This window comes from Terrapene carolina, unplaced genomic scaffold (assembly GCF_002925995.2).
Source record: "Terrapene carolina triunguis isolate 2854851 unplaced genomic scaffold, T_m_triunguis-2.0 Scaffold583, whole genome shotgun sequence".
NCBI classification, from domain to species: domain Eukaryota; kingdom Metazoa; phylum Chordata; order Testudines; family Emydidae; genus Terrapene; species Terrapene triunguis.
The window spans coordinates 827,602-855,265 of record NW_020664934.1 but is presented as its reverse complement, the minus strand read 5'-3'; the positions used below and the strand labels follow the sequence as shown (position 1 = coordinate 855,265).

Sequence of the window (27,664 nt, the reverse complement as noted above, 5' to 3'; positions counted from 1 at the left end):
CCTAGAGGCCCAGGATGGCAGCGACCCTCTAACAGCTCCTGATGTGCCTTAGCATCATCCTGGGGAACCAGTGGAGAGGGCCCCACTATAGCCTCGTCTGGCGACAACGAGGAGGAAGCCAGTACCAAGGGGTCCTCCGCAACCAGAGGTGGTCCAGCAGTTTGCTCGCCCACTTCCTCCTGTGCCTATTCTGTTACTCAATCCACAGCCATTAGGAAAGGCTGGCATAGTCACCAAAGCAGCAAAATAGAAGTTATGGGCGGAGACAGCGGGGATGGAATCTGGATGTGCTAGCTCACTATTTTACGAGGAAACATTAGGGTGTTTATTCAAACAGAGTAGCAGCCAATAGCTATTTTAGAACAGGCTGTCACACAAAGCAGTCACAGAGAGGTACGGGCTGTTAGTACAACTACAGGATGAAGTCCTTCAATCCAGAGAAACTCGTTATCCCTAGGAGAGGCTTGAAGAAAGGTTCATCTGTCCAGAGAATTCGGGTCTCTTCAATGCCCTTGTTAAATTTATTAGCTAGAGGGATTTCTCTGGGTCTCCTTACTTGGCCCGGCGTAGGTGGGAATAGCTCTGGATAGTCCTCTCCACTGCTTCATCCAGGCTCACCACCGGCTTGTAGCCCATGTCCCTTTTGGCCCTCTTGCAACTGTAGTAATGGAATGTCCCAGCTAATGCTACCCGCATAGGGGTGAAGGTAGGTTTGATCGTGATGAGTGGACTCAGCAGCAGCAACACCAGAGACAGTAAGAGGGCTAAGTAATATGCCACCCAATAGGGTATTTGGTATTTGGGTGCATCATAGTTCAAGCCAGTCAAGATACGAGACATGAATGACCAGAAAGGGACTGGCTCATCGTTTGTGATGTGAAATGCCTGAAAGAAAGAACACCAAAAAAAGGCCTTGTGATTAAATGTGACAGTTTGGACACATTTTTATAAAGTCCTAGTTTTCATTTCATTTTATTGTTGAATAGATTAACACCCGCAGCTTTGCTCTGATGATTCTTAGTATCAGACTTAAAAAAGAAAATTAACTACATTTAATATCAAGAAATGGCCATTTACGGAGCTACAACTCCCTCCCGTGTTAAGAGAGCCCACTGCTCCCAACAAACCAGAAGTGAAAATTCACACCCCCGAGTGGCATAGTTAAGCCAGCCTAAGTCCTCATGTAGACAGCTCTAGGTTGAGAGAAGAATTCTTCTGTTGACCTAGCTACCGCCTTTCGGGGAGGTGGATTACCTATGCCGATGGGACCAACCCTCTCATTGGTGTAGACAGTGTCTACACTGAAGCGCTACAGCTGTGCAGCTGTGCCACTGTAGCATTTTAAGCGTAGACAAGACCTCAGACTATTAGTGACTGTTGCACTGCTTAATTCTTTACCCAAAGATAACCTTGAGAATTTCTGCTGCTTTGGAGTGGGTGTTTTGTAACTATGTTATACTTTTTAAGTGCTTAGAGCTTTGATTGAGCAGTAAGTTTAAGTCCATCTATGTTTAGCCCTTATGGTTGCAAGAAGCTTTTAACAGATGCACAGCCATCTGAATGAATCTGCAGCCAAAAAAAAAATAGCGAAGAGGTGCGAACTACCTCCATTGGTCTTCAAAGTTAACATCCCATTGAGACCAATACTTCCATGTCAGTATTAACTATTTTATTGCCAATCCTACTAGCAGAAACATGCAGCTATTTCAGGAGTGTGGGCAGAGCATGGATAGGGTACCACACTCCCCCCACCCCAGCTAAGTCCCGACCATGGGGTGTGGCAGAGCAGTGCATGTTGGGGTGAGGAGATGGCATCTGAGGGAAGTTTACACAGCACTTTTTCATAGTGGGTTTTATTCTAGTTAGTGCAGTCACTTTCCCGTGCAATAAAAATTCATCCAAGTCACTGAGAGGAAAGAAGAGCTAAGGGAATAAAATGTGTGTGAACAAAGAAGACACAAAGAAATGTAATCTCTGATCACACCCAGTTTTGCTATCCATATGCAACGGAGAGAATACCTTACCTTCCCACACAGGGGCGAGTCTTTATGAAGATGCTCTGCAGCTAGTATGTGCCCATGGACCACATTTTCCACAAAGGTAAAGTCTACTAGGTTCTTCCCGTCCCTGCATACACAAAAGGAAAAAGCTTATCTCAATGTACAAGGCAGCTGAAAATCAGCAAGTGGTAAAAGGCAAAGCGACCAACATAGCTGAGCTCCCAACTACCTCTTCTGCAGATGTCAGAAAAAGGTGTTGCTTCAGGGCTGGAGCACCCATGGGGAAAAATTAGCGGGTGCACTGCACCCACCAGCAGCCAAGCTCCCCTCTCCTCACCTCCTTCTTCTCCCCCCACCCAGCACACCGTGTCCCCACTCCTCCCCTTCCCTCCCAGCACTTTCCGCCCCCCCAACCTAACAGCTGTTTGGCGGCACTCAGGACTTTCCAGGCGGGAGGGGGAGGAGTGGGGAGAAGAGACAGGGCAGGGATGGGGACTTGGGGGAAGGAGGTGGAATGGGGGCGGGAAGGGGGCAGGGCTGGGAAAAGGTGGGGCGGGGCAGAATGGGTGTGGGGCGAGCGTGGTGCAGGGGCAGGAAGAGGTGGGACAGCGCCGGGGTCAAGCACCCACCGGGCAGAGGGGAAGTCGAGAAGTCTCTAAGGCTTTGTCTACACTATGGACCTTACAGTGGCACAGCTGTACCGCTGCAGCTGCGCCACTGTAAGGTCTCCCATGTAGCTGCTCTATACTGATGGGAGAGAGCTCTCCCACCAGCATAATTAAACCATCCCCGGTGAGTGGTGGTAGCTATGTTAATGGGAGAGTGCGGTTTTTTTCACACCCCGATCGATAAAAGTGCTAGTGTAGACAAACCTAAATCACTATTCAGGAGAGCAGAGCAAGCCTGGCACCATCCCAGCTCCTATCCAAAGCCTTCAAAACCAGCAGTCACATCTAATTGAAATCTGAAGATTTGGGGACCCACAGAACATCAGTGAAACAATCCACAGAAGCAGAACAGATATGGATATTGTATCTAGCACAAAAGTGGTCATTTAAGGACAAGCTTTCTGCTCAATTATGAATTTGCCTGGCTCATTAAATTTAAATTTCATCCAAATTTGGCCCTGGCCAAAATGAGGGGGATCTTCACCTGCTTACATCAGAGTTGAATTTAACCCACTGTGTTCATTAAATCAACAACTGGATTGTCAGATGCACTCTCCTAGCCCCTATCCCCGAAAGCAAATTTTTGTGAAACAATTATCCTGATGATTTATAATTTTCAGTCATTGTGGATTTAATGGGCCATACAAAGACAGAAAAGAAAATATTCTTCACTGGAAGGGAATACATGAGTGTTTCTAGTTCTGCAGAGGCAACAGCTTTCTGATGGAGGAAAGTGGAGACTGTACAAGAAATGTTTCCGTAACATAAGATGGGAAAGCTTAAATTTATTTGGATTAATGATTCATAAAGCAGCTTGAGAGGGGAAGTTTAACTGATGGCAGAGGTGCAAGCTAACACAAAAGCCACACAAGACACCTCTCTCTCTAAATATCAGGGGGTAGCTGTGTTAGTCTGTATCCACAAAAATAACAAGGAGTCCGGTGGCACCTTAAAGACTAACAGATTTATTTGGGCATAAGCTTTCGTGGGTAAAAAACATCTGAAGAAGTGAGGTTTTTTTACCCACGAAAGCTTATGCCCAATTAAATCTGTTAGTCTTTAAGGTGCCACCGGACTCCTTGTTTTTTCTCTCTAAATATATCTCTCTCACACACCTCTACCCCTCCCAGTATGCAATTAAATCTATCATAAGCTGGATGGGAAATTTATTTTTTAAATCACAATACATGAGTCTAAGAAAAGTCTTAATGGCAGTCAGTACTATTTCTTGCTCTAAATTTTAAATTCCACACTACAAGTTGTGACACTTGCAATGAGGAAGCCAAGTTTTTGAACCTTATTATAGTTATCAATATGAATATCAAAATGCAATTTAAGTTTTGAGATCACAATAAGAGAGTTGAAAGCAAGAATTGTATAACACTAGATGAGTTAATGTAACACAATCCATGCTCTGTCAGGTCTTATTGCATATTATAGATGAACGTAACTGGAACATGCTGAATGTGTGACTGGTCAGCTTTGAACTACTGTCAAAACTACTAGGGCTGTGGCATTTGAATGTAACCTCTCTCTGATTTACAGGTCAATCTTTGGTTTGACCTGTAATGTCTCAATCATAATTTAGCCATAATGATCAAGAATCTTCACTATAAGCTAGCATAGAACAACAAACTCTTAAAGATGGTCTATCTGATAAAGGCTCATATGCCACTCATTACTGTTGAGTCTTAGCACCTTCCAGTAGTGCATTAAGCAATATTTGTACATAGTTATATTATAATTATATACATTTGTTCTAGATTGTTCATAGATAGCTCAAGTGATGTAGTCTCTTCAAACAAGAGACAAACTCATCTCAGTGCCAGTATCCCACAAAAAGAAGGCTTCTTCAAAATGAATCCTGGGTCAAAGCAGTGGTGGTATAGCTGGGGAACCCATCATTTCCTGGAATTTTTTTTTATGATTCCTGAGTAGGTTCTGTGTAGAAGTTGATGGACTGTTAAATCACACATTCTGCCTAGTTCTTGGGCATCTCCAGTCAGGGCCTTTGATTTAACATTGGAGAAGCACCATCCATATCTTTAATACTACAGATTTAATAATACTCTCTTCCAAAAGGGGCATGTCACTTTGGTATCAAATTTCCCATGAGACAAAGATGTCTGAGCCTCTCTCACCCAATCATGAACTTCATTTTGCCACTCTTAGCTGCCTGAATGAGGATGGGAACCAGCTGGAGGTCCCTGGGACCAAATATCCCATGAGGGCGAATGGCCGTTGTGAAGAAATTATCATCTGGGTCATTAGCATTTAACACTTCCTGTGGGAGACAAAAAGTTAGTCAAGAAAGACTAGGGAGACCAACAGATGGCTTTGAAATGCATCCCTTGCATCATCCCATTGAACTGCTTCTCACTAGAAAAATGCTTCCTCTGCATCTTTTGGGGAAACCTCACTCCAGCATCAATATACAAGCTAATGCCCATCTATGCCTTTGGGGAACACCTTTTTCCACTGGATTGCCTCCTTTTTTCCACTTCTCTTCCGGTCAGGAAGGCAGCAGACAAGGCCGCATCCAGTTTCATTGTCAGACACAACTTCACAGATCGGCCAGCAAAGGAGGTCTCTCAACAAAGAAATCATATCTATAGGTGAACAGTGGAACCCTGGAACTTTTGGAACTGCACCGCTCCATCCCATTCCTTGCTTAGGTAGTGGGGAATAGGAGAATCAGAAAATTATTTTTCCCACCCCAAAATCCTTTAGCTCGTCAATAAATGAAAGATTTCCATCATTAGCTTCCTTAATGCACCTTTTGAGAAAGCATCATCTCACTCCACTGGAAGCACTAACTGATAACATGCAGACTTAGTTTATTTTTATTTCCATTAGGAGTTTCCAAACAACATGTTCTACCATATTCCAGCAGCTGGTGTCTTTCCCAGAAGAAACCCATGTTATTTGTTATGAAGTACTGAGTTGTATGTGCAAATAAATATGGATATTTCCACTGCTTTGACAAAAAACAAAGGCATAATTATGGGCATATTGGGCTGGATTTGTCTAATCGTGTATTCATAAGCCTCCTACTCTATTAGTTCATCAATCTGCAAGGCAGCTGAGTTTGCAAATGAACGGATGCTCTGATGCGATTTTTGAATAGCAAGTACATAGCTTTTTTTAAAAAAAGCTACGCGTTTTTTTAAGGAATGCAAAAAGGCTGTTACGCCTAATACTTTTGCTTAAAGGGACACTGTCAACTTAAATTGGTATTCAAATGTAAATTCTGCTGAAAACTTTATGAAACTTGTAGTTGGAATTAAAAAAAAAAGGTATGGAAACAATCTCAAGGATTTGGTTTTGTTTCATTTAAACAGTCCCCTGCCATATTTAACACCCAACTCCTGCAGTACAAAGAACTTGAATGTGAAATAGACTTCAGGGATTTTCAGTGTCCCAAGTGGGAGAAAATGCAAAGTGCACAAAGACAGACAAGATTTTGCTTTCATAATGGAAGATGTTCTCAGCACCAGAGGCAACAAAATGTGTTTGTACAACATGTGATTAAGTTGACAATGTCCCTTTAACTTTGCCCATCTCAGTCTCACCTTCCTGCTCTTTCCATAGTAATCCTCTGGCACACCTTCTCCACAAATAAACATGTCTCAAACGTATACCCTACTTCAATAGCCTAACTTATGCCACAGGTTTACTTTGCTCTCTTTTCTATTAAGAAAAGGTACTGCTGGTATAAGGGCAGGTTTGACAGCTGTGGAGACAAAGTTCTATATTTATCCAAAGAACAGGAACAGCATGAGCATCTGCTGTGAAAGCATCTTTTCCACTGCTTCATCAGTGTACCATGATGCTATTTTAAAGGCACCAGGGGAGATTTTCAAAGGTGCATGCAAACCACTATTTCTATTTTTGAAAGTCTCCATCATCTCTACATGAGAGATATTTGTGCATTCTTTATGGTTCATTAATGTCTTTGCCGAGACTCCCAGCAAGGAGACAAAAAAGTTACCCGCCTTTTCGTAACTGTTGTTCTTCGAGATGTGCTGCTCATATCCATTCCATTCTAGGAGTGTATGCGCCCACGTGCACTGTTGTCGGAGACTTCTGCCTTAGCAGTAGCCGGAGGGCCGGCTGTGGTGCCCCCTTGAGTGCCGCACTCATGCGTCGGTATATTAGGCACCGCCGGCCCTACACCCTCTCAGTTCCTTCTTGCCGGCAACTCCGATAGAGGGGCAGGAGGGCGGGTAATGGAATGGACATGAGCAACACATCTTGAAGAACAGTTACGAAAAGGTGGGTAACCATTTTTCCTTCGAGTGCTTGCTCATGTCGATTCCATTCTAGGTGACTCACAAGCTGTATCCATGGAGATGGACTCGGAGTTCACGGTCGTGCGGCTTACAGCACTGCTCTACTAAAGCCAGCATCGTCTCGAGCTTGTTGGGTAAGCACATAATGAGACATGAATGTGTGAATGGACTACCAGATAGCGGCCCTGCAGATATCTTGAACGGGCACTTGGGCCAGGAAGGCAGCTGCCGAGGCTTGTGCTCTAGTTGAGTGGGCGGTGACAAATCGCCGGCGGAGGCAGCTTCGCCCATCATAGCAGAAACAGATGCAGGCAGTGATCCAAAATGAAATCCTCTGGGCGGACACCCGACAACCTTTCATCCTATCTGCCACCTCAATGAACAACGGAGTCAATTTGCGAAACAGTGTGGTCCTGTCTATGTAGAAGGCTAGCACTCTCCTGACATCCAGGGAGTGCAACCTATGTGCCGCCTCAGACTTCTGAGGCTTTGGAAAGAAGACTGGCAAGAATACGTCCTGGCTCGTGTGAAACTGCAAAACCTCCGTGGGCAGGAAAGCCAGGTGTGGCCGCAGCTGGACCTTGTCCTTGAAGAACACAGCATACAGCGCTTCCAATGTGAGTGCCCTAATCTCGGAAACCCTTCGGGCAGAAGTTATAGCCACCAGGAATGACACCTTCCAGGAGAGCAGAAGAGAACAGAACACCAAGGGCTCGAAGGGGGCTTTTGTGAGCTGAGTACCAGATTAAGGTCCGATGAAGGGACAGGATCCTGGACTTGAGAGTTGAGCCGCTCCCGACCTCTTAAGAACCAGACCGTCATGCCAGGCGCAAAGACCAATCTGCCCTGGAATGGAGAGTGAAAGGCTGATATAGCAGCCAAGTGGACCTTAATGGATGAAAGGGACAACCCCTGGAGCTTAAGATGCACTAGGTAGTCCAGGATCAGCTGAAGCGAGACCTGCTCAGGCCCAATCCGTGAAAACGTGAAGCTTTTCCATTAGCCAGATAGGTGGCTCTAGTGGAGGGCTTTCTGCTTCCCAGTAGGACCTGCTGGACTCAAGCCGAGCACTCCTACTTCTCAGTAATCAACCATGGAGCAACTAAGCTGTGAAGTGCAGCAGCCAGCTGTGATTCTGCGACAGGAGATCCAACCAACGGGGCAATGGCATCGGGTCCAATACTCACAGGTCCACAAGCATACTGAACCAGTGCAGGCGAGGCCAAGCCAGGGCGATCAGGATGACCTTTGCCTTGTCCCGCTTGACCTTCATGAGGACATTGTGGAGCAATGACACCAGCAAGAAAGCGTAAATCAGAGCCTCTGACCACAGGAGTAGAAAGGTGTACAGCAGGAAGTCCCTGTCAATCCCCCGGAACAAGCAGAACAGGTGGCACGTCCTGTTCTGGCAAGTTGCAAACAGGTCCACCTGGGGAGATCCCCACTTCCGGTCGACCACATCAGGATGGAGAGACCATTCGTGGCGAGATAAGAAGTTTCTGCTGATGTGATCCGCCAAAACGTTCCTGGTCCAGGGGAGGTGCGCTGTCACGAGATGAATGGCATGCTACACACAGAAGTCCCAGAGCTGGAGAGCTTCCCAGCAAAGGTCTGATAACCTGGCTCCACCTTGTTTGTTGATATAAAACATCGTGGCAGTGTTGTCCATCAGGACTTGAACCACCTTGCCTTGTAGCTGGGACCGAAAAGCCTGGAAGACCAGGTGAACCGCCCTGAGCTCCCTGACATTTATGTGGAGGGAGCAGTTGACCCCCGACCAGCAGCCTTCTGTACTGAACCCTCCTAGGTGGGCTCCCCAGCCTACATCTGAGGCATCGGACACCAGAGTCAATGACGGGGCCGGGGCCGTGAAGGGAACTCCCTGCAAGACTGATGCAGGGTCCAGTCACCATGCCAGGGATGCCCGAAGGTGATCTGGCACCTCGACTACCGGGTCCAGGTTGTGCCTGTTGGGGATGTAGACCGACACCAACCACGCCTGCAGCGGGTGGAGATGGAGCTAGAGCTAGACATGGTGGACCACATTGGTGCAGGCCGCCATATGACCTAACAACCTTAGGCAGGTGCAGGTGGTGGTGAGCGGATGATCCCTCATATGGGAGACTACATCCGACATGGCTCAGAAGTGGGACTCCAGGAGGAATGCCCTTGCCTGCGTGGAGTCGAGAACCGCCCAGATGAACTCTATCCATTGCACTGGTACAAGGGTTGACTTCTTTTTGTTCACTAACAGGCCCAAGTTGCGGTGCATGGCTCGTACCAGATTGAGGCTAGTCTGCACGTGATCCTGTGATCTACCCTTGATGAGCCAATCGTCAAGATAAGGATAGATCCCCTGGGGTCTCAGGTAAGCGGCTACTGGGTCATGCATTTTGTAAAGACCCATGGGGCCGAGGATAGGCAAAAGAGGAGTGCTGTAAACTGGAAATGGCGCTAGCCCACCACAAAATGAAGGAACCACCTGTGTCTGGGAAGACAGAGATATGGAAATAAGTCTCTCTCAAGTCAAACGGCATACCAGTCTCCCAGATCTAGGGAGGGAATGATGAATACCATGCAAAACTTCGACTTCTTGAGGTATTTATTGAGCCATCACAGGTCCAGAATGGGACGTAGGCCCCCTTTTGCCTTTGGGATCAGGAAATAGTGAGAGTAGAATCTTTTCCCCCTCATTTCCTCAGGGACCTCCTCCACCGCTTCCTGTTGCAGTAGGTTGTTCACGTCCTAAACAAGGAGCTGCTCGTGAGAAGGGTCCCTGAAGAGGGATGGGAAAGAGGGGAGTTGGGAGGGAGGGGTGACCGAAAAACAGAGCGTGTAGCCTGATGACATGATGTCTAACACCCAATGGTCCGAGGTGATCCTTGACCAGGCCAAACAGAAGGGACGGAGACGGTCGAGGAAAAGGTGGGGCAGACCTGGGCAGGTGACTGTTGCATCACTCTCGAGCGCACCATCAAAACGAGTGCTTCTGGCCCCATGGTGTTTTGCCTGGCCAGGCTGTGCCGGTGAGTGGGAGGATGAAGGGCGACGGCAACTAAAACCAGCATCCCTTCTCCTTGCAGGTCCCTGCCGAGACTGACACTGCCTTGGCGGTGGGGGTGGCCAGAATGGCTACCATGCAAACTGAGGAGTATGCATCCCCAGTGAGCGGAGGCTGGCCTGAGTGTCCTTTAGGCCGTACAGCCTCGCGTCCGTTTGGTTGGAGAACAGCCCAACTCCATCAAACGGGAGGTTCTGAATAGAGGCCTGCATTTCCTAGGACAGGCCAGCAGTCTGGAGCCAGGAACTGTGCCTCATGACCACCACTGAGGTGACCACCCTGGCATTGGCCGCATCCCAGGCCATCTAGAGGGAGTACCGGGCCGCCGCAGTACCTTCCTCCACCAGAGCCCCAAACTCTTGGGCCACCTCCTGGGACATGGAGTCCTTAAACTTGAGGAGGGAGTCCCACAAGTTAAAGTTATAACACCTCAAAAGGGCCTGGTGGTTTGCCACTGGAGACTGGCCGTGGAATAAATTTTGCACCCAAAAAGGTCCAGTCTCTTGGCCCCCTTATTTTTTAGGGTGGAACTGGCCAGCCCACTTGTCGGCTGCCAACATGACCAACGACTCCGGGGGCAGGTGGATGTATAGTTATTCAAATCCATTTGTGGGAACAAAATACTTCTTTTCCGTCCTCTTGGAAGTGGACGGGATGGAGGATGGGGTTTCCCAGATGGTCTTGGCAATATTCAGGACTGGGAGTGGGACACGAGTGGGGGTGAACGCGGAGAGCACATTGAATAAAGTGTCTGATTGCGCCACCATTTCCTCTGTCTTGATGCCCAAGTTGGTGGCCACCCAGCGGAGCAGCGCTTGATGATCTCTGAAGTCATCTGGTGGGCTAGGCCAGGAGGGCTCTGCCACCGCTTCATCCGGAGAGGAGTAGGATGACTGGACTACCGAGAGAGGGCCCAAGGCATCTTCCCCAGCAGGGGAAGGAGGTCTCGGGGTGGGCACCTACTCCTCCACCGCAGCACCCACCGGCGCATCCAGCACCGAGCCCAGTGCCATCGGTGCCGACTGAGGTTTGGCCGATGTGGCGACCAAGGACTGGTGCATCAGCATAACGGGTACACCCAGGCTTTCCAATAGGGCCACTGTGTCAGCCACTAGCCCTGCTGCCAGGTCAGCATTGCCACAGCGGGTGCACCTTCTAGAGTCCAGTTGTGCTGCTGTCTAGGTGAGGGGCTGAACTTCCTCCGTGCCGGAAAAGTCCTCTTCCTCCAGAGATCAGGGCAGGGTCTTCAAGGCCTGGGTCTGGTGACTAACCATTGCAGTGCCTGGAATGGTCCGACCGGTGCCAGGAGTAGGGGGAGAGGCGCCGAGTTGGAGAGCGTCCCCGAGGCCTCAGTGATGGTGACCATAATCGCGAAGACAACCGCTGCTGACTGTAAGGCGACCAGTGTCTCTCTCTAGGCGAGTCCTGGCGCAAGGGCAGAGACCGGGAATGCGGTGCTGGCGACCTGTAGAGGCAAACCAGTGACCTGGGCTGATGTGGAGACCAACAGTGTGGCTCTGCCTTGGCTCCGGAGACCGGATGTGCTCATTTGCCTTCTGGGAGACTTGCCCTTGCCTCATGGCAGGCTTGCCCTTGTGAGGAGCCTTAGCCGGGTCCATCGTCGCAAGCGGTGTTGATTGCAGTGGGAGCGCTCGTTGCTCTCCGGGAGCTGAGAAGGCATTGACTGCGCCATCAGCCTGGCTCCCCTACTGCTCCCTGGAGTCCGTATGGGGTGCATTGGGGGGTGGTACTCCCTGGGGGAGAGCCCACCTCCAGTGTGGGTGGGCAGGCCAAGCAGGGTCCTTTGCCCAATGCCCCTTTATCCAGTTTGCTTGGTGCTGGGTCCCTCTTCTTGGCCTTCTTTATGGGCACCTGCAAAGGGGACCGCTGCCGGGAAGAGCCCGGTGCCGGAGGTGCACTACCCGCCGAAGTGCTGGGTGCTGCGTGTGACGGGTTAGACCCCCTGCTGGGATGCCACCGGATGTACTGTGGTTTCACTGAGCCCCTCCTCCTGCTCAGCCAGCCTGTATTCCCTCTCCGTTTTGCTGAATTAGCCTCTTGCAGAGCACGCGCGCGCACACACACACACACACAGGTAGGGCCATACCCAGCTGGACACAGACTGAAGTCAGCTTTGAAGTCACATGCACACCCCTTTTGGGGAATAAACCCAAAATAATACTGTCTTGTACTGTATAGGAAGATCTGCACAAACACAAACTCATAAAAATTCACCCTCTTCCTCAATGTGAAGAGAGATATGAACACCTTCTTGCCCCCCCCCCCCCATTAGAAATTGCACAAACTGGGTTTAATAATAAACAAAACAAATTTATTAACCCTAAAAGGCAGATTAAGTGGTTGAAGGGATAGCAAAAGAACAAAGCAGATTACTAAGCAAATAAAACAAAAACGCAAACTGAGCTTGATTCACTAAAGAAATTGGCTACAAATGGCAATTTCTCACCCTAAAAGTTGTTTCAGGCAGATTACAGAGATTCTTGAAAGCCTGCTGCATTGGCCTGCAGCTTGAAACTTCAGGTATTATTACTCACAGGCTACACAACCTTCGAGCCTGGGCTCAATTCTTCTTTTCAGGTGTTTCCCAGTGTCTCTTTGGGCAGGGAGGAAGAGAACCACGATGATGTCACTCCCCTGCCTTATATAGCTTTTGTGTATGGCAGGAACCCTTTGTCTTCCAGTGGAAAAACACTGGCATTCCAAGGGGGGAGGGAGGGAAGGGGTCCAGTACCAGGTGACTCAGACCCATGTCTCTGCAGGGTTGTAGCAGCCATTACTCGCAGGCTGCCTGGAGGGTCCACAGGAAGACTAAGCTCTTTCACAGTCCATTATTGTCTTTGCTGATGAGCCATGAGCCTGGTCTGGCTTTTCATTGTTATACCTGAAGGACTGTGGGTGACACCCAAAGTAACACATTTGAAATACAGATACTTGGTCAATATTCCTAACTTCAGATACAGAAATGATACAGGCATACACACTGGATAATCACATTCAATAAATCAACCTTTCTAGTGATCTTATATGAGCCATCTTCCATAAAGTGTCTCTCAGTTATGCCATATCCATATCATAAGCATATTTCCATAAAGAATATGGAGTGTAACATCACACTGCGACCGGCCATGCTGGCTCTGAGGCTGGGCGAAGAGCAGCCTTCATGAGGAGGGCCATCAAACGAATGTTGTGTTCTGTGTGTCCTGGGATGAAAGTTCTTGCAGATGCAACACTTCTCTTTTATGTGGGATTCCACTAGACACTTCAAACAGCTGCTGTGCGGGTCACTAACAGGCATAGGCCTGTTGCAGTCAGAGCAGGGTTTAAAACCTGGAGACCGGGGCATGCCCCGCCTGGGGCAAAGTCCCTGCCGGGACCCTAACTGACTATTTACTATATAACTACTATATAGAAACTACTATAAATAAACTATTTACAGCTATAGCACAGAGATCAAGTAGGGAAAAAAAAAGCTGACCACCTGCGAAGTAAGGGAAAGAAGCACTCCTACTAACCACCATGGTTGGTAAGAAGGAACTGAGAGGGCGTAGGGCTGGCGGTGCCTGATATAACGACGCAGGAGCACAGCACTCAAGGGGGCACCACAGCCAGCCCTCTGGATACTGCTAAGGCAAAAGTCTCCGATAACTGTGCACATGGGTGCACACACACCTAGAATGGAATCAACATGAGCAAGCACCTAAAGAAGAACAGCAGCTCTGGTGAAATGAATGTTACATTTTATATCTTAGAGCTATCCTTTCAGGCTCTGAGAACTCAGGCAAACTTTGCTGCATCAGTTATACTTGGGTCACGTTTTGAAGGTTTTCTTTGCAACCATAAGAGCTAGAGAGATCTTGTTTTTTAAATGAAAGCTGAGACTCTGAAAAACTAAGAAGTCTGTCCACCCCATGGCTAGTTGTCTGCCCCCACTGCACAAGACATGCCCCACTTTGGGAAGAGGAGGTTACTTACTGTAATTGGAGGCTCTTCACAATGTGCGGTCCCTATTTGGATTCTAAATGTGGGTGTGCATGCTCACCATGTACTATGAAATTGTTCATAGTAGTGTCCGCTGACCACCGTATCCGAGGCTTTAAGAAGCTGGGCAGGTCAACGCTGCTCCAGTTCCCTCTTCCTGGCAACAAAGCAGCCTGGAGTAGAGGGAAAAGAGAGCGGACTGGAATCCAGATAGGGACCACACATCTTGAAGAACCTCCAGTTACAGTAACCTCCTCTTCTTCGAGTGGTGGTTCCTATGTGGATTCCAAATGTGGGAGAGTAGTGAGTAGTGCACAGGTAGAAGGTGGCTGTGAGGGCTTGGAAGAAGAGAGAGTACGAAGAACAGCATGGCCCACTGCAGCATTCGTTGATGTGGCAGAGGCGATGGCATAATGAGCGGAAAAGATGTAGACCGAGGCACAGGTGGCAGCCCGACAGATGTCATGCCATGGGACATCCGCCAGGAAGTTGGATGTAGCAGTGTGAGCCCGTGTGGACTGGGCCATGACTCCCGGGGGGAGGGAGGGAAGAGAAATATGGGAAAGCATGTAGCGGTCCATGATGCAACAAGAGGCGTTGCAACGAAAGGGCATGGCTGCAACAACATTCCGCAATAGTGATAAAATGCCAGTGGGGAGGCCTGAAAAGCACTGGGTACGCTGGAAGTAAAAGGCCAATTCATGGCAAACATCCAGGGTGTGAAAACGCATTCCTGGGGAGAGGCCTGCAGTTTAGGGTAGAAGGTGGGGAGGTGCACAGATTGGTTGAGGTGAAATGGGAAGGAAACTTTGGAGAGGAATTTGGGATGGAGACAAAGGGAGACCTTGTCCTTCTGCAAAACAGTAAAGGGGGGTCCTGCCATCATGGCTGCTAGGTTCACTAACTCACCTTAGAGAGATGATGGCCACCAAGAAGATCACCTTCATGGAAAGATCTGGGCGAGGGAGCATGTTGCAAGCGGCTCAAATGGTGGTTTGGTGAGGGCCAAGAGGATGAGGTTAAGGTCCCAGAGAGGAGTAGGCTTTCATATGGTGGGGAAGGCGCTGAGAAAGCTATGAAAAAAGGAGGAGGTAGTCGGGTGGGTGAAGATGGAGAAATCGAAGCACTGAGCACCGCCAGGTGGATGCAGACAGAAGAGTGGGTGAGGCCTGACTGATGGAGGTGGAGGAGGTAGTCCAGAATGGCAGGAACGGAGATAGTCCAAGGGGAGCCAAGCGACAAAATGGCACCCTTTGGCTTGGTAACATGCCCTAGTAGATGGGTGGCAACTCTGGGAAAGGATGCCACGAACAGGAGAGGAACATGCGTTGTCTACGCATAAGCCCCATCAAATACCAGGCCATGAAGTGGAAAGGACCCAGGTTGGGGTGGTGTAGTCAGCCATGTTGTGTGAGGAGATTCAGGATGTCCGGAAGACGTATCTAGGGGTCAACAGAGAGGTGGAGGAGAGCCATGTACCAATACCGGCGGAGCGAGGAGGGAGCTCCGAGGAGAAGAGTTGTGCAATTTCACCGTACTTTGCGGAGGACTTGGGGAAGTAAGGAAACAGGGAGGAAAGCATAGCATAGACTGGGGGCACAGGGAACGAGGAGAGCGTTGCCCTAGGAGCCTGGGCCAAGAGCACCTGTGTAGCAAAAAGAGGAGAAGTTTGTGGTTTTCTGGCACGGCAAAGAGGTCCCAAGTCAGCATGCCCCACAGGTGGAAAAGGGACCGGAGTTGTAAAGTTCCCACTTGTGATTGGCATGGAAGGAGTGGCTGAGCATGTCTACCATGGAGTTGCTGGTTCCAGGAAGATGTACTGCCTGCAACATGTCGTCGTGCTGGAGGCACCAGTTCCACAGGAGGATGGCCTTGGTAGAGAGAGGGGGATTGGGCTCCACCCTGCTTGTTGACGTAAACAACAGCCGTCATGTTGTCCAACAGCAGTTGTACATAGGGGGATCGAAGGAGAGGTAGGAAGGCCCGGCAGGCAAGGCAAACAGCTTGCAGCTCTAAGATGCCGAGATGCATCCGTGCTTCCCTGAGTGACCAGAGGCCCTGAGCCACATGGTCGTCTAGATGAGCGCCCCAGCCAACGAGCAAAGCATCTGTCGCGAGGGTAAGGTGGGGTGTGGGAGGTGCGAAGGGAACGCCAGTCAAAACTGTGGCTGGATTGCGCCACCAGGTGAGAGAGGCGAGAACTGGTGGAGGAATGAGAACCCATTTTGTTGAGGTGGTCGGACTGCAGGTTGTAGATGGATGGAGCCACAGTTGGAGGCAGCACAAATGGAGACGGGTGTATGGGGTAACGGAGATGCAGGATGCCACATGACCCAGAAGGGAGAGGCAAGACGGATGTGCGTATACAGGTGTTAGCAGAGCTGTGCAAGGAGGGTGATGAGAGTGGGGAAGCATTCTGAGGGAAGGTAAGCCCAGGCCGCAACGAGCACTTATAAAGGTGAGGGAATGGGTAGCGGTGAAGATAGACTTTTCCTCATTGATGAAAACCCCTAGGGCGCCAAGGAGGGCACGCAGAGTTTGAATAGTGGTGAGGAGATGGGCTTGGGATGATGCCATGAAGAGCCAATCATTTAGGCATGGGAACACAGAATGGCCCAGGCGGTGCTGACACAAGGGCAAAGACCTTTGTGAAGATGCGGAGGGCGTTAGCAATCCCAAAGGGGAGGGCCCAGAACTGATAATAAGAGTGTTTGACTGTGAAGCAGAGGAACTTGCGATGGGCAGGGTGGATGTCGATATGGAAATATAAATAAAGGATGCCTTCATACTGTGAACCAAGCTCCATGGGGAGAGGGGGAATAATGAGGGGGAGGGTGAACCATGAGGAAATGGAAGTTGCAAATAAATTTGTTCAGAAGGCGGAGGTCCAAAACAGGACTGAGGCCACTGTCCTTCAAAAAGAGGAAATAGGGGAACAGAAGCCCCAGCAGCGCTTGAGTTGGAAGGCATATGCTTCCTTCTGGAGGAGGGGTGAGTGTGATAATGTGGCAGGGTGCTCCCGGGATGGGCAGCAAGTTGGGAAGGAGATAAACTCAATCAGGTACCCACAATTAACAATGTCCAGCACCCAGCAGTCTGTGGTAATGTTGCCCCAGTTGTGAGCAAAGAGGGCAAGGTGACCCTCGAAAACCACCTGTGGAGTGGCCGGAAGGTGGTGGGGCGGTTAATGGATCTCAGGGAAGGAGTCAAAAGGGCTGCTTTGAGGAATGTTGGAGACAGATGAAGAAGCAGTGGCAGGGTAGCAAAGTCGCTGGGTGCACAGGCGGTGCCGAAAAGAATAGGGCTGGTGGTAAGGCTGGTATGTGGTCTGAGGGCGGGGTCAGAAGGACGACAGTTGTTGGTAACGGGGGGGGCGGGGGGAGAAGGCCCAGGGACTGGAGAGTGGCACAGGAGTCCTTGAGGAAGTATAGGGACTCATCCACCTCGAAGCTGAACAACTTATGGTTGTCAAAGGGAAAGTCCTCAAGGGTGGTTTGGACCTCTTTTGGGAAGCCACTGGATTGAAGCCAGAAATCCCAGTGAAGGACGACCCCGGATGTTAGCAAGCAGGATGCAGTATTGGCAGCATCAACCACAGCCTGGACAGCAACCTTGGCCACCAACTTGCCTTCATCCAGTTGACATTGGAAGTCTTGTTGCTTCTCTGGGGGAAAGGAAGGCCTGTAAGTCTGCAGGCTTGGAGTATGATAGGAATTCATACTTGGCCAAGATGGCGATGCAGAATTGAAGGCCAGCAGAGGAGCAGACCTTACAGCCCATGAGGTCCAACTTCTTGGCAGCCCAATCAGGGATGTAGACCACAGGTGTTGGCAGGAGTGCTCGGTCACAGCTTGGACCACCAGCGAGTTAAGGAGAGGGTGGGTGAAAAAGTCCATGCCCTTCGAAGGAATGCAATAGTGGCATTCCACCCGCTTCGGTGTTGGGGCACAGGAAGCTGGGGTGTGCCAGTCTGGGCCGGTTGTAAGAGTGCATTGTGAATGGGGAGGGCAATATGCGAGGGTCCAGGAGATCCTAGGATGTCCAAGAATTGATCCTGTGGGTCCTGGACATCTTGGACAGGCAGATTGAGGGTGTCGGTCATACGTTGAAATACTCCTGGTACTGCAGTAGGTCAACAGAAGATAAGAGTGTAGGAGGGATGATGGCATCATCGGGAGACAAGGAAGCGCCTGTATGGACTGGGGTTGGTAAGGTCACTGTCAGTAACACCAGTGCCGCCGGAACAGGGACAGCCTGTGGGTCCTCAAAGATGGAGGAAGGGGCCACGTGCGTTGGGGATGGACAGTGTCACAAGTGAGCTCGCATGCCATGGTCATGGTAGGGCTTCCACATGGCCCAGTATGGCCCGGCATATGGGTCGCCAGGTGGCGGTGGTGCTCGGAAGTAATGATACCATGGATTGGCCGGTAGGGCGTATGCGGGAGGGTATGGATGGCACTGAAGGTCCGGGCTGTAGGACCGTACAGGCGAGAATGCGGTGTTCAATTCGGAAGACCACTTAGATTGGGAAGACAGGTCGGGTAGGGGCAGAGCCGTCAGGACCGCTGGCATGGGAGGACAGTCCAGGAGCAACAGTAGATGGGCCCGGCGTAGAAAAGCGGAGAAGGTTGGAATAGGAGCAGCTCGTCCACAGGGGATGGTAGGCGAATAGTGACAGAGGTCCCGGGACAGGGCGGGGAGACCACGTATGGCAGACTTAGCTCAGCCGTTGGTGTAAGGGGAGATAAGCGTCCTGGCGTACATGGTACTGGGCAGGTATGTCTGGATGGACTTGGCAGGCTGAACAGAGCCAGAGGCGACAGTGGCAGGCCAGACACCGTGGCCGGTGGCAGTGCCAGTGGAGCGCGGGTCTTAGATTTGTGCTCAGAGCAGGACTTCTTTGGAGAAGGAGTGTCTGAGTTGGCAAGCAACTTCTTACCCGGCCTGGCATGGCTCAGGGAGGCAACACTGCTTGGAGGCAGTTGCCATCAGGGAGCACCCTTTGTGCCCATGAGTGTGCTTTTTATGCAACTGGTGCTGGGTGGGGTGGCTCTGGAGAGGTGTTCACTACCAGTGTTGAACCCTGTTCCAGCAGATCCTGGAAGCACACGTGGTTGCGTCGCATTGCCTCTTCCATGAGGTTTTTGCGGAGGTGATGTTCTCTGGCCTTGCGGATGCGTGACAGAAACGATCGACAAATAGAGCAGTGGGCAGCAACATGAGCTTCGCCACAGCAATGTTGGTGCTCGTCGCTCACAGAAAAGGACTGCAGACACGAAGCACAGTATTTGAACCCAGCTTGCCGGGCAAAAAGTTTCCAGAGGGGAGAAGTCCAGGGGAAACAGCTAACTAACTAACGATAAACAAATAAGTAAACTACAAAAAACTAACTCAGAAGAAAAAACTATGTACAATGGACAGAAGCAGTTCTCTTATCAAGCTAAGAGCAGCAAGGAACAGGGGTTCCGACTCTGGCCACGTGGCGGTAAGAGGGAAATGGAGCGGCGTCGACCCACGCAACCTCTTAAAGCCTCAGCACGCGCGGATCAACGGACACTACTATGAACAGTTTCGGCTCCGGCATCTGGCATGCCGCACCCACTTTTGGAATCCACATAGGGACTATCACTCGAAGAAGAAATGCTGGTTTAAACACAGAGTGTGATAGTATTAGCAGCATGGTGCTGTATACCTTCTCCTGCAGGATCTTGGTCTCTGTGTAATAGTCGATGGGCTTCTTTGCATAAGGGAGGTCTTCTGTTCCATTCTTGATGTCTGTGCCCTCAAAGACTACACTGGCACTGCTGGTTAACACCAGTTTCTGACAATGGTTAGGGAAGAAACGTAATGTATTAGAGGATAAGCCAAAAGATATATTGTTTACAAAGGCTGCATGAAAAGTCAATGTGAAGGAACAATATTAGCCTCTTCTTGGCTAGTTCTACAGAGAATGCAGAAGTTTCTTTTAGAGATGCTTTAATTGAAAGTGATCTGAAAATTACAGGTTATAAAAACCCCATATTCATAATTGAGCTCCATTAGACGGCACATACTGGCGGATCAGATGCCAGCTCTTACCCATGCTGCAGGCATTAGCTAAGAACTGACAAACTCATAGCTGGAAACCAGACCAGTTCACCTGTATGTTAGTTTTGCTCAAAAAAACTAACGTATTTAATGTTTAGACTCTATGAAATGCTTGTAAAATTTTGCATGCATTAATCTCATTTGTAATGTTGGTATTCCATACTAAGAAAATGCGTAAGTTTTGCTTTATAACTTTGAAAATATTTACTCTGAACTTGTGAACCCAGGCATCCCGGTCATCCCAAAGGGCTATCAAAATCAGATGGGCCATCAAGGAACATCGCAATACAATGGACTGGTTAATGGGCCTCTCGCACCTGGGAAATTCTAATAAAAGAAGTCACAGGAAGATTTTTTCTCTCTTTGCAGTTTGAACTCTCACAGGGCCAGAGCTACCAAACTGAAGCCAGAGATCCCCAGGGGCTGTCTCCTGGGTCTGCTCTGAAAGATACTTTGAATTGACAGATTACTACAACTCTGTCACCCTTAGAATTTAGATGGTAAGTCATTTGTGTGTATACGTTTGCTTGCTTTAAGTTGTAACTAACTCTTCCCCCCAGTTAATAAACCTTTAGATACACCTCTACCCCGATATAACGCGACCCGATAGAACACAAATTCAGATATAACGCAGTAAAGCAGTGCTCCGGGGGGCGGGGGGGGGGGCTGCGCACTCCGGTGGATCAAAGCAAGTTCGATATAACACGGTTTCACCTATAACACGGTAATATTTTTTGGCTCCCGAGGACAGCGTTATATCGGGGTAGAGGTGTAGTTTATTACAAGACTGGCTACAGGCATGGTCTTTGGCGTAAAATCTAGGGAACCAATTGATTTGGGGTAAGTAACTGGTCTCTTGGGATTGGAAGCAATGTGAATATGGTATGGTTTTTGGTGTACATAACCATTTATCACCAAGTCCAGTTTGTCTGGATGACAAGATAGACTGGAGAGTCTAAGAGGACTATCTGACTCTATGCTAAAACTGTTACAGTGATGCAGGAGTTCACATTTGGTGAAATCTAATTATAGAATACATCACCAGTTTGCAGTATCTGCCCTGGTTCTGACAATCTGCCCTGAGATAGAAACTCATGGTTTTGACCCACTGCAGACCACCTGACAACATAAACGTCTCATAATATATCCTACTAAGGATGAAATAATCCTACTGAAATGACAAAATGCTTCAGAAACAGGTGAAGTGGACACTTCAGAAAATTTCCAGTGTTGTCAATCAAGAGAGAAAAATAGTTTGCAAGGAGAAGTTGAATGCCCACTTAGCCTGCTTTCCTGGCACATTTCAACTCTTAATACCAGTGTGTGCTTTTTAAGAGGTATTTGCTAGTCTTTAAAGTATCTTAAAAATATTTTTATGCTACATTTGTTGGAATATGATATGGCCCAGCAGATTTGAAATGGGAAGTCAAAGATATATAGATGATCAGAAATACCATCAACCAAATTACCCTCTGAAACTCGACTTTTTAATCTTTTACAGTTTAAAAGAGACATTATTTTCTGCCTAAAGTTCTGGACTCAGATGTACTCCTTGTTCTGACGAATCCCAGTATGAAGCCTGAAGGTAAACAACACATGGCCCATTTTCCTCCCAGCAGCCTATTATAGAAAGAAAGCAATTGTGGGGTGGGAGTCCATACTTGACATGCATCATTTAATTCTGTGTATTGTTTTAGTAATTCTGTATTTCCACCCGGAGACTGTACAATGGGTGTATTTCATAAGCAACTTTCCCTCCACCAAAAAATAAAGTCTCTCATTCATCCAGTGCTCAAGGATTTCAATATGCAGAAATTGAAATAAAAAGCTCATGTGATGTTAGAAAGACCAAGGGGAAAATGGTGCACTTGTCTTATAGTTACTATTGGAGTCATTAAGTTGACATTTCTTTAATGCCACTATTGTTCTATATCCTTGTATCAGGACTTCAGCATCTCATGTCCCCCCCATACACTGTTCTACTCTTACCTGAACCCCAGCTTCTTTGCAGGCTTCAATGACAGTTTTGGTCCCCATAAAATTCACCTTGTAAAACAGATCCCTGTTGTCACTGGAAGGTGCTGGTGAAGCACAGTGAAAAGCCACTGTCACACCTTGTAGAGCTGGGAACAGGTCCTAGGGGGACAGATGAGACAAGGCACCAGTGAAAACACCAGGAGTACTTTCCATTTGGAAAGTGTATAGGTTATATGAACACACACATGCCCACATTTTTCTTATGAAACATAACAGCCACATCATCTTCATGAAGCTGAAGAGTCGAGATATAGGACCAGCTCTTGTATCTCCAGACCTCTTACTGCTAGGCAGGAAGTTCCATTTGTTGTTCCCCCCCCCCCAGGAAAAAAACCCAGAAGCTTCCTAAGGTTTGGAAACTAGCCACACCCAGCTAGTCAGGTGCAGGCAGAAGGCCAAGGACGTCTCAGATAGGAGTTAAAAACTCAGCATGGAACCCTTCCAAGGATTTAACCCCCAAATCCCAACGTTACTGCCCAGCTTTATGGTGCATCCCTCGTAAGGAGTACATCATGCCTGTGGAGGAGTCTAAGACAAATGCAGCAATTTATTTCCAAGACACATCGTGATGCATGTCTCCACATTGCAAGGCAGGTATAAGCCCTGTCCTTGTACAGATACAAGCTAAAACAACCAAGGACTGTTCCAAAGAGTTCAAGAAGAGTCCCCTCCTTAGGGATTATTTTTAGCCACTGGTGAAAGAGAAGCGAAGGACTGCACTGGCAAAGAGGGGACATAGTTGATCAACCTTTCACAAGGTCGTACTGCAACCCTTCCACAAAATACTGCTGTAGCGTTGACCTTCCCACCTTTCAAGGAACACATTACATGTCTCATACAAAAATTGAGTCAATTACCTTGGGGAATGTGCCTCTACGAGATCCTAAGCTCAGTCTATATATTTCACTTTTGTTTCCTAACACAGTATTATATTTGTCAGCTCTGTTCATACTATACCTTTTTACTGCAGAGATCTCCCAGGAAAAACTGCACTTTATCATTCTCAAACCCCTTTTGGATATCAAACACATTGACTGTGTAGCCTTTCTCCAGCAGCCTCTCCACCATGTGTTGGCCTAAGAATCCTGAGCCACCTATCACGGTGCATTTCTTACTGGCCTGCAGAGGCAAGAAGGGGAGAGAAGTATCATAACAAGCAGACATACTTGTGAAGTCTTTCAGTAAAACCAGGCTTGAACTTCACAGGATCATAGGAGTGATGATCTCAGTCGCTTGGCTGAAGTTCAGAATTCAAGTTTTCCACTGCTGCAGTTAGACAAGTCAGTAATTAGGCTGATCAGAGGAATCTGAATCCAGGTATTAAGCAACTCACTGGCACAGCTTATGTCCTTTGTAAGAAGATCCTGTCTCATTCCCTCTCATTGACTAGGTTTATCCTGACTGTATTTACCTTCCCAAGAGGTTGATTATATTGCGAAATTTCATTAGACTAATTTATTTTGTTTAATTTCCCAGTTCTTGTATCAAGCAGTCTGAAACTGCTCAAGAGCCAGAGACACGGGAAACAAGAGCTTAGCCACCCCTAAAAATATGATGAACCAAGTTCTACACAATCCTATCTGACTTTATGTACTGATTCACAACCCATGTAATGCCACTAATTTAGCTCAGATATAAAACAAACAGCTATCTACCCCCTCCCCCATTCTGCCAATGAGCCCCACTCTTTATATATTCCATTTGCTCACTCATTTACCAAATCTCAATCTCTAGAGCACTCAGATCGCAAAATTCTTGTCTACTTCGATACATACATGTATTTCATACTGTGCAGGCAGTGTATCTACAAACACAAGCATGAATGATAGGTGCAGTTGTAGATCCAAGTGTCTCTTAAAATCAATGAGAACGAAGTCCACGCTGGCTGTCAGTAGCTCCTAGTCTCCAGCAGTTTCCTTCATATATAGCTGTAACCCTCCCACAAACTTAGCTTGCTGTAGTTTATTCCAATACAGTTTCATTCTCAGTGATGGAAAGGAGCAGGTGAAACTAGTTCTCACACAAAGCTTGGAGCAGGACTAATGGGTCCAAAACCAGGAAGGCAGCCAAGCAGATACAGCTTATCCTTTTAATTAATCCTTAGCCTTTCTTCTATGAAGACATTGGTCAGAGTCAATATCAGGCACTCTGGTCTGAGTACTCACCTGCCTGAAATAAGACCAGTGACCTATCTGCTCAGCACCAGCACAGAGTGAGCAACTGAGGTTTTGCAGAAGAGCTTTGTACAGAGAACCCTCTGTCCTGGTTGCAAATAGATTTGCTCCTATTGTTACTACACAAAAACTCACCTCAGCAAACCTTCTACAGAGTTCAAGGGGAAAATTATCCTAGTGAAACTGCCCAAGGCAGGTGATTGTTCAATGGATTCTAAGTGCTGTGTCTTTAGACAGGGATCCCATTGCAGAGTACCAGTTTTCCAGAACGGAGATGAGAAAAAAATATTTCCTTTGAACTTACTGGTCTGAGTTGTGTGGCCATTTCTTGGAGGATTCACTGCAAATCTAATTCCTAAAAAAAAAAAAAAGTTAATACTTTACATATCACATTTAAGTGGCGCAAAAACAAACACCTGCCATTTAAACTGGAAAACACAGATTTTTCCCATATAACATTACCACAGCAGATAAGTAACTTGGATCAATCTTGTACACTTTACTCGCTAGCATCGTCCTCGTAGGGAGAGCACACTGTTTTTGTGTAGGTCCCACAAAAATAAAATGGCTATTTTTTATAAAACTTCTCAGCAACATAGTTGAGCTCTTATTATTATTTTAAGCTCCAGAAAATACATAAATTATTGAAATTCAATTTGATATAAAGATTCCACATCAATGACAGTACTCCAAACAGGTTTATGTAGCTCAGGTAATTGTGTATTTGTGGAAAAATGCCTCTTAATCAGCAAATCCTTCTCATTTTAGCCAGTTTAAACTGCCGTGTCATCTCTGAATTGAACACTAGAATGCAAACACATCAGCAGACTGTGCAATATAATTCCCAGAGAGCAGTCTGGGAGTGGGGCAGAAGTTCCCTGTAAATGTGGGGGATTGAGGGGTGGTACTAAGACTCAGCCAGGAAATGCAGTGTTTCTAGGCTGGGAAGGAGGCTCCCAGGGGTCCCCGCCTACTCCAGCCCCTGCAGGTCCCACTCTCTGGCCTAACCCCCAACCCATGGTAGCCACTCCAGCCTCTCTGGCTCCCACTCTTACCTCCCCTCCCAGGTATGAGTTTATTGTGTGACTATTGCAGGGGTGGGGGCTAGACCGCCCCCCGAGTTCCACCACTCTGGGAGCAGCCATACTGGGCCCATCAATAACTACGGCAGATTTGTTGAGGTCCATCTGCACAACATCCAGAGGCAGAGGAACCAATGGCCACATGGTTTATCCTTAGCCAGGACAGGACTGAAGCACTATAATATAAAAATATTTTCTAATAATAATGGTAGTGCAAACTCCCAAATTGGAACTAGGGCCCCATTGTGCTGAGCACTGTACAACAGAGAAAAGAGACAATCCCTACCCTGAATTGCTTACAATTTAAAGACAAAAAGAATGAGACTATAACATAAGCAAATGAATCCGGTGAGGAATTGGCCCCGCTTATTTAGTTACATTGAAAACAAACAAGGTACACTAACTGGAGAGGAAGAATCACAGCTTGTCTCTAGACGAGCTATGTTTAACAGGCTCGGGTTTGTAGGTATAACAGCAAAGGTGACTCTTAAGGAAGAATTTGAGGTTAAGTTAGTGGCTGTTAGGATTTTATCAGGGAGATTTTGCCAGGGAAGAGTAGTATTGTCAGTCCCCAGTCTTCAAAAATCAGAGTCTGGCCCTGAAAAATCATTAGATTGGCTTAAAATTCATAACGTATTTTACATGATAAAAGATGTCTGTGCCTTCACAGTGCACCTGCTTCCTCATCAGGACGGCTAGAAACTTTCTTTAAAAGAATGAAAACTGAAGTACTGTACTGTATAGCAGTTCCAGCAGCTGGAGCTTTAATAAAAGCACAAGTGTTGGCAACATGGGAGAGAGCCGAGAGGTGAGTCCCTGCCCCGGGCTGAAGCCTAGGGGGATACCACCCCTCCCAAGACCCATATTAAAATGATACATGTGAATGACAAACACAGCCCATAACTTCCCCTGTTCATGGGCGGCGAGTTCTATGGGCCCTTGGTGCCCGGGCACCAGGAATACCCCTGGCCCAGGGGCCTGGCTCCAGCAAAGTTTCCCTCCCCACCCCACCGCATCTCCCAGCCCACCTGCTGCCCCCGGGCAATTTAAAACAGCCGGGCTGAGCGGCTTCTTGTGCGCTCATTCCACGTGGCTGCCCGCACGTCCTTGCAACCCATGGGGGCGGGGGCAGCAGCCCCTGGCCCAAATGTCCCTGTGGCCAATGGGAAGCTGCAGGGGTGGTGCCTGGGGACAGCAACACAAGGAGACCCCCGGCCTGCCCCGCCTAGGAGCCGCTGCCGGAGGAGGTGCCCCAGGTAAGCACCGAACCTCCCTCCCATCCACTTCCAGAGCCTGCACCCACACCCCCTCCGCACACACACCTTCCGGCCCCCAAATTTCCTCCCCCACCCAAACTCCCCCCCCCGAGCCCTACCTCTCACCCCCCGAGCCCGACCTCTCACCCCTTCTGCACCTGAACTCCCTCTCAGAACCTGCACACCAATCCCCTGCCCCAGCCCAGAGCCTGCACCCCAGACCCCGCACCCCAGACCCCCTCTCCCACCAAACTCCCTCCCTGAGCCCAACCCCTCACACCCCCTGCACCCAAACTCTCTCCCAGAGCCTGACCTCTCACCCCTTCTGCACCCAAACTCCCTCTCAGAGCCTACACCTCTCCTGCACCCCAATCCCCTGCCCCACACCAGAGCCTGCACCCCAGATCCCCTCCCCCACCCAAACTCCCTCCCAGCGCCTTAGGCAGGTGTGGGGGGGGGAGTTTGGGGGGGGCGGGTTCTGGGCACCACCAAAATTTCTACAAACCTGCCCTTGTTCCTATAGCCCAAGGACTCCCATTGTCCCGAACCCCCCCCACAACCAGCCTTCAGGACTCCCCACCCACAGGCCCCTACGGCCCTGAGCACCCAGACACCCTCCCTCCAGCTCTGGCCCCTCCTAGCCCTCTCCCCACAGCTCGCCCGTGTACCCCCAACCTCCTGCCACAGCCCTTGCCCACCCCTACCTGGCGCCCAGCCCCGGGAAGAAGCAGGCAGGACCCCTACACCACTGCTGCTTTCACCAGTCCCGCCCCAGCCTCCAGGGACACAGGCACCCCCTCAACCCGCCAAGGAGCAACAGTCTTTCCTGCCCGCTCCGCCCTTCTCGCAGCGCAGCCCAGCCCAGCCCCTGGTCCGAGAATCAGGCGAGCCCCCAACGCACTCACTGATTGGTGTCCTAGATACTCCGCTTCAGCCAATCGACTTGGCAAAAGGCGGAATAGACCCCCCCCCTTCTTCCGGATCCGCCCACTAAGCGTCTTGACCAAT

General features: G+C 48.8%; 1 protein-coding gene across 5 annotated transcripts; it reads right to left on the bottom strand.

The window, feature by feature from the left end:
- Positions 1-27,458, bottom strand: NSDHL (NAD(P) dependent steroid dehydrogenase-like). Of its 5 annotated transcripts, none has more exons than XM_024207966.2 (9): positions 27,361-27,458; positions 26,429-26,635; positions 24,623-24,673; positions 23,102-23,263; positions 22,097-22,243; positions 19,713-19,841; positions 4,810-4,952; positions 2,025-2,127; positions 3-885 (listed from the first exon to the last, which is right to left on the bottom strand). In XM_024207966.2, the coding sequence occupies exons 3-9, from the start codon at positions 24,641-24,643 to the stop codon at positions 553-555; spliced, it is 1,038 nt and encodes a 345-aa protein (XP_024063734.1). In that variant the 5' UTR covers positions 24,644-24,673; positions 26,429-26,635; positions 27,361-27,458; the 3' UTR covers positions 3-552. The 5 variants fall into 5 exon arrangements, with proteins under 5 accessions (XP_024063738.1, XP_024063734.1, XP_024063735.1 ...); XM_024207967.2 differs by lacking the exon at positions 27,361-27,458 and adding an exon at positions 26,043-26,162 and having other exon boundaries at positions 26,429-26,684; XM_024207965.2 differs by lacking the exon at positions 27,361-27,458 and having other exon boundaries at positions 26,429-26,684.
- Between the last annotated feature and the right edge of the window lie 206 nt (positions 27,459-27,664).

What these genes read in the sequence shown, in the direction of transcription:
- NSDHL (XM_024207966.2), bottom strand. Translation starts at nt 24,643, where the DNA reads ATGGCCACACAACTCAGACCA. An exon ending in GCAAAGAAGCTGGGGTTCAG is followed by an intron (nt 19,842 to 22,096) that starts GTAAGAGTAGAA and finishes AACCATTGTCAG; the next exon opens with AAACTGGTGTTAACCAGCAG. An exon ending in AAAATGAAGTTCATGATTGG is followed by an intron (nt 2,128 to 4,809) that starts GTGAGAGAGGCT and finishes TTGTGTATGCAG; the next exon opens with GGACGGGAAGAACCTAGTAG.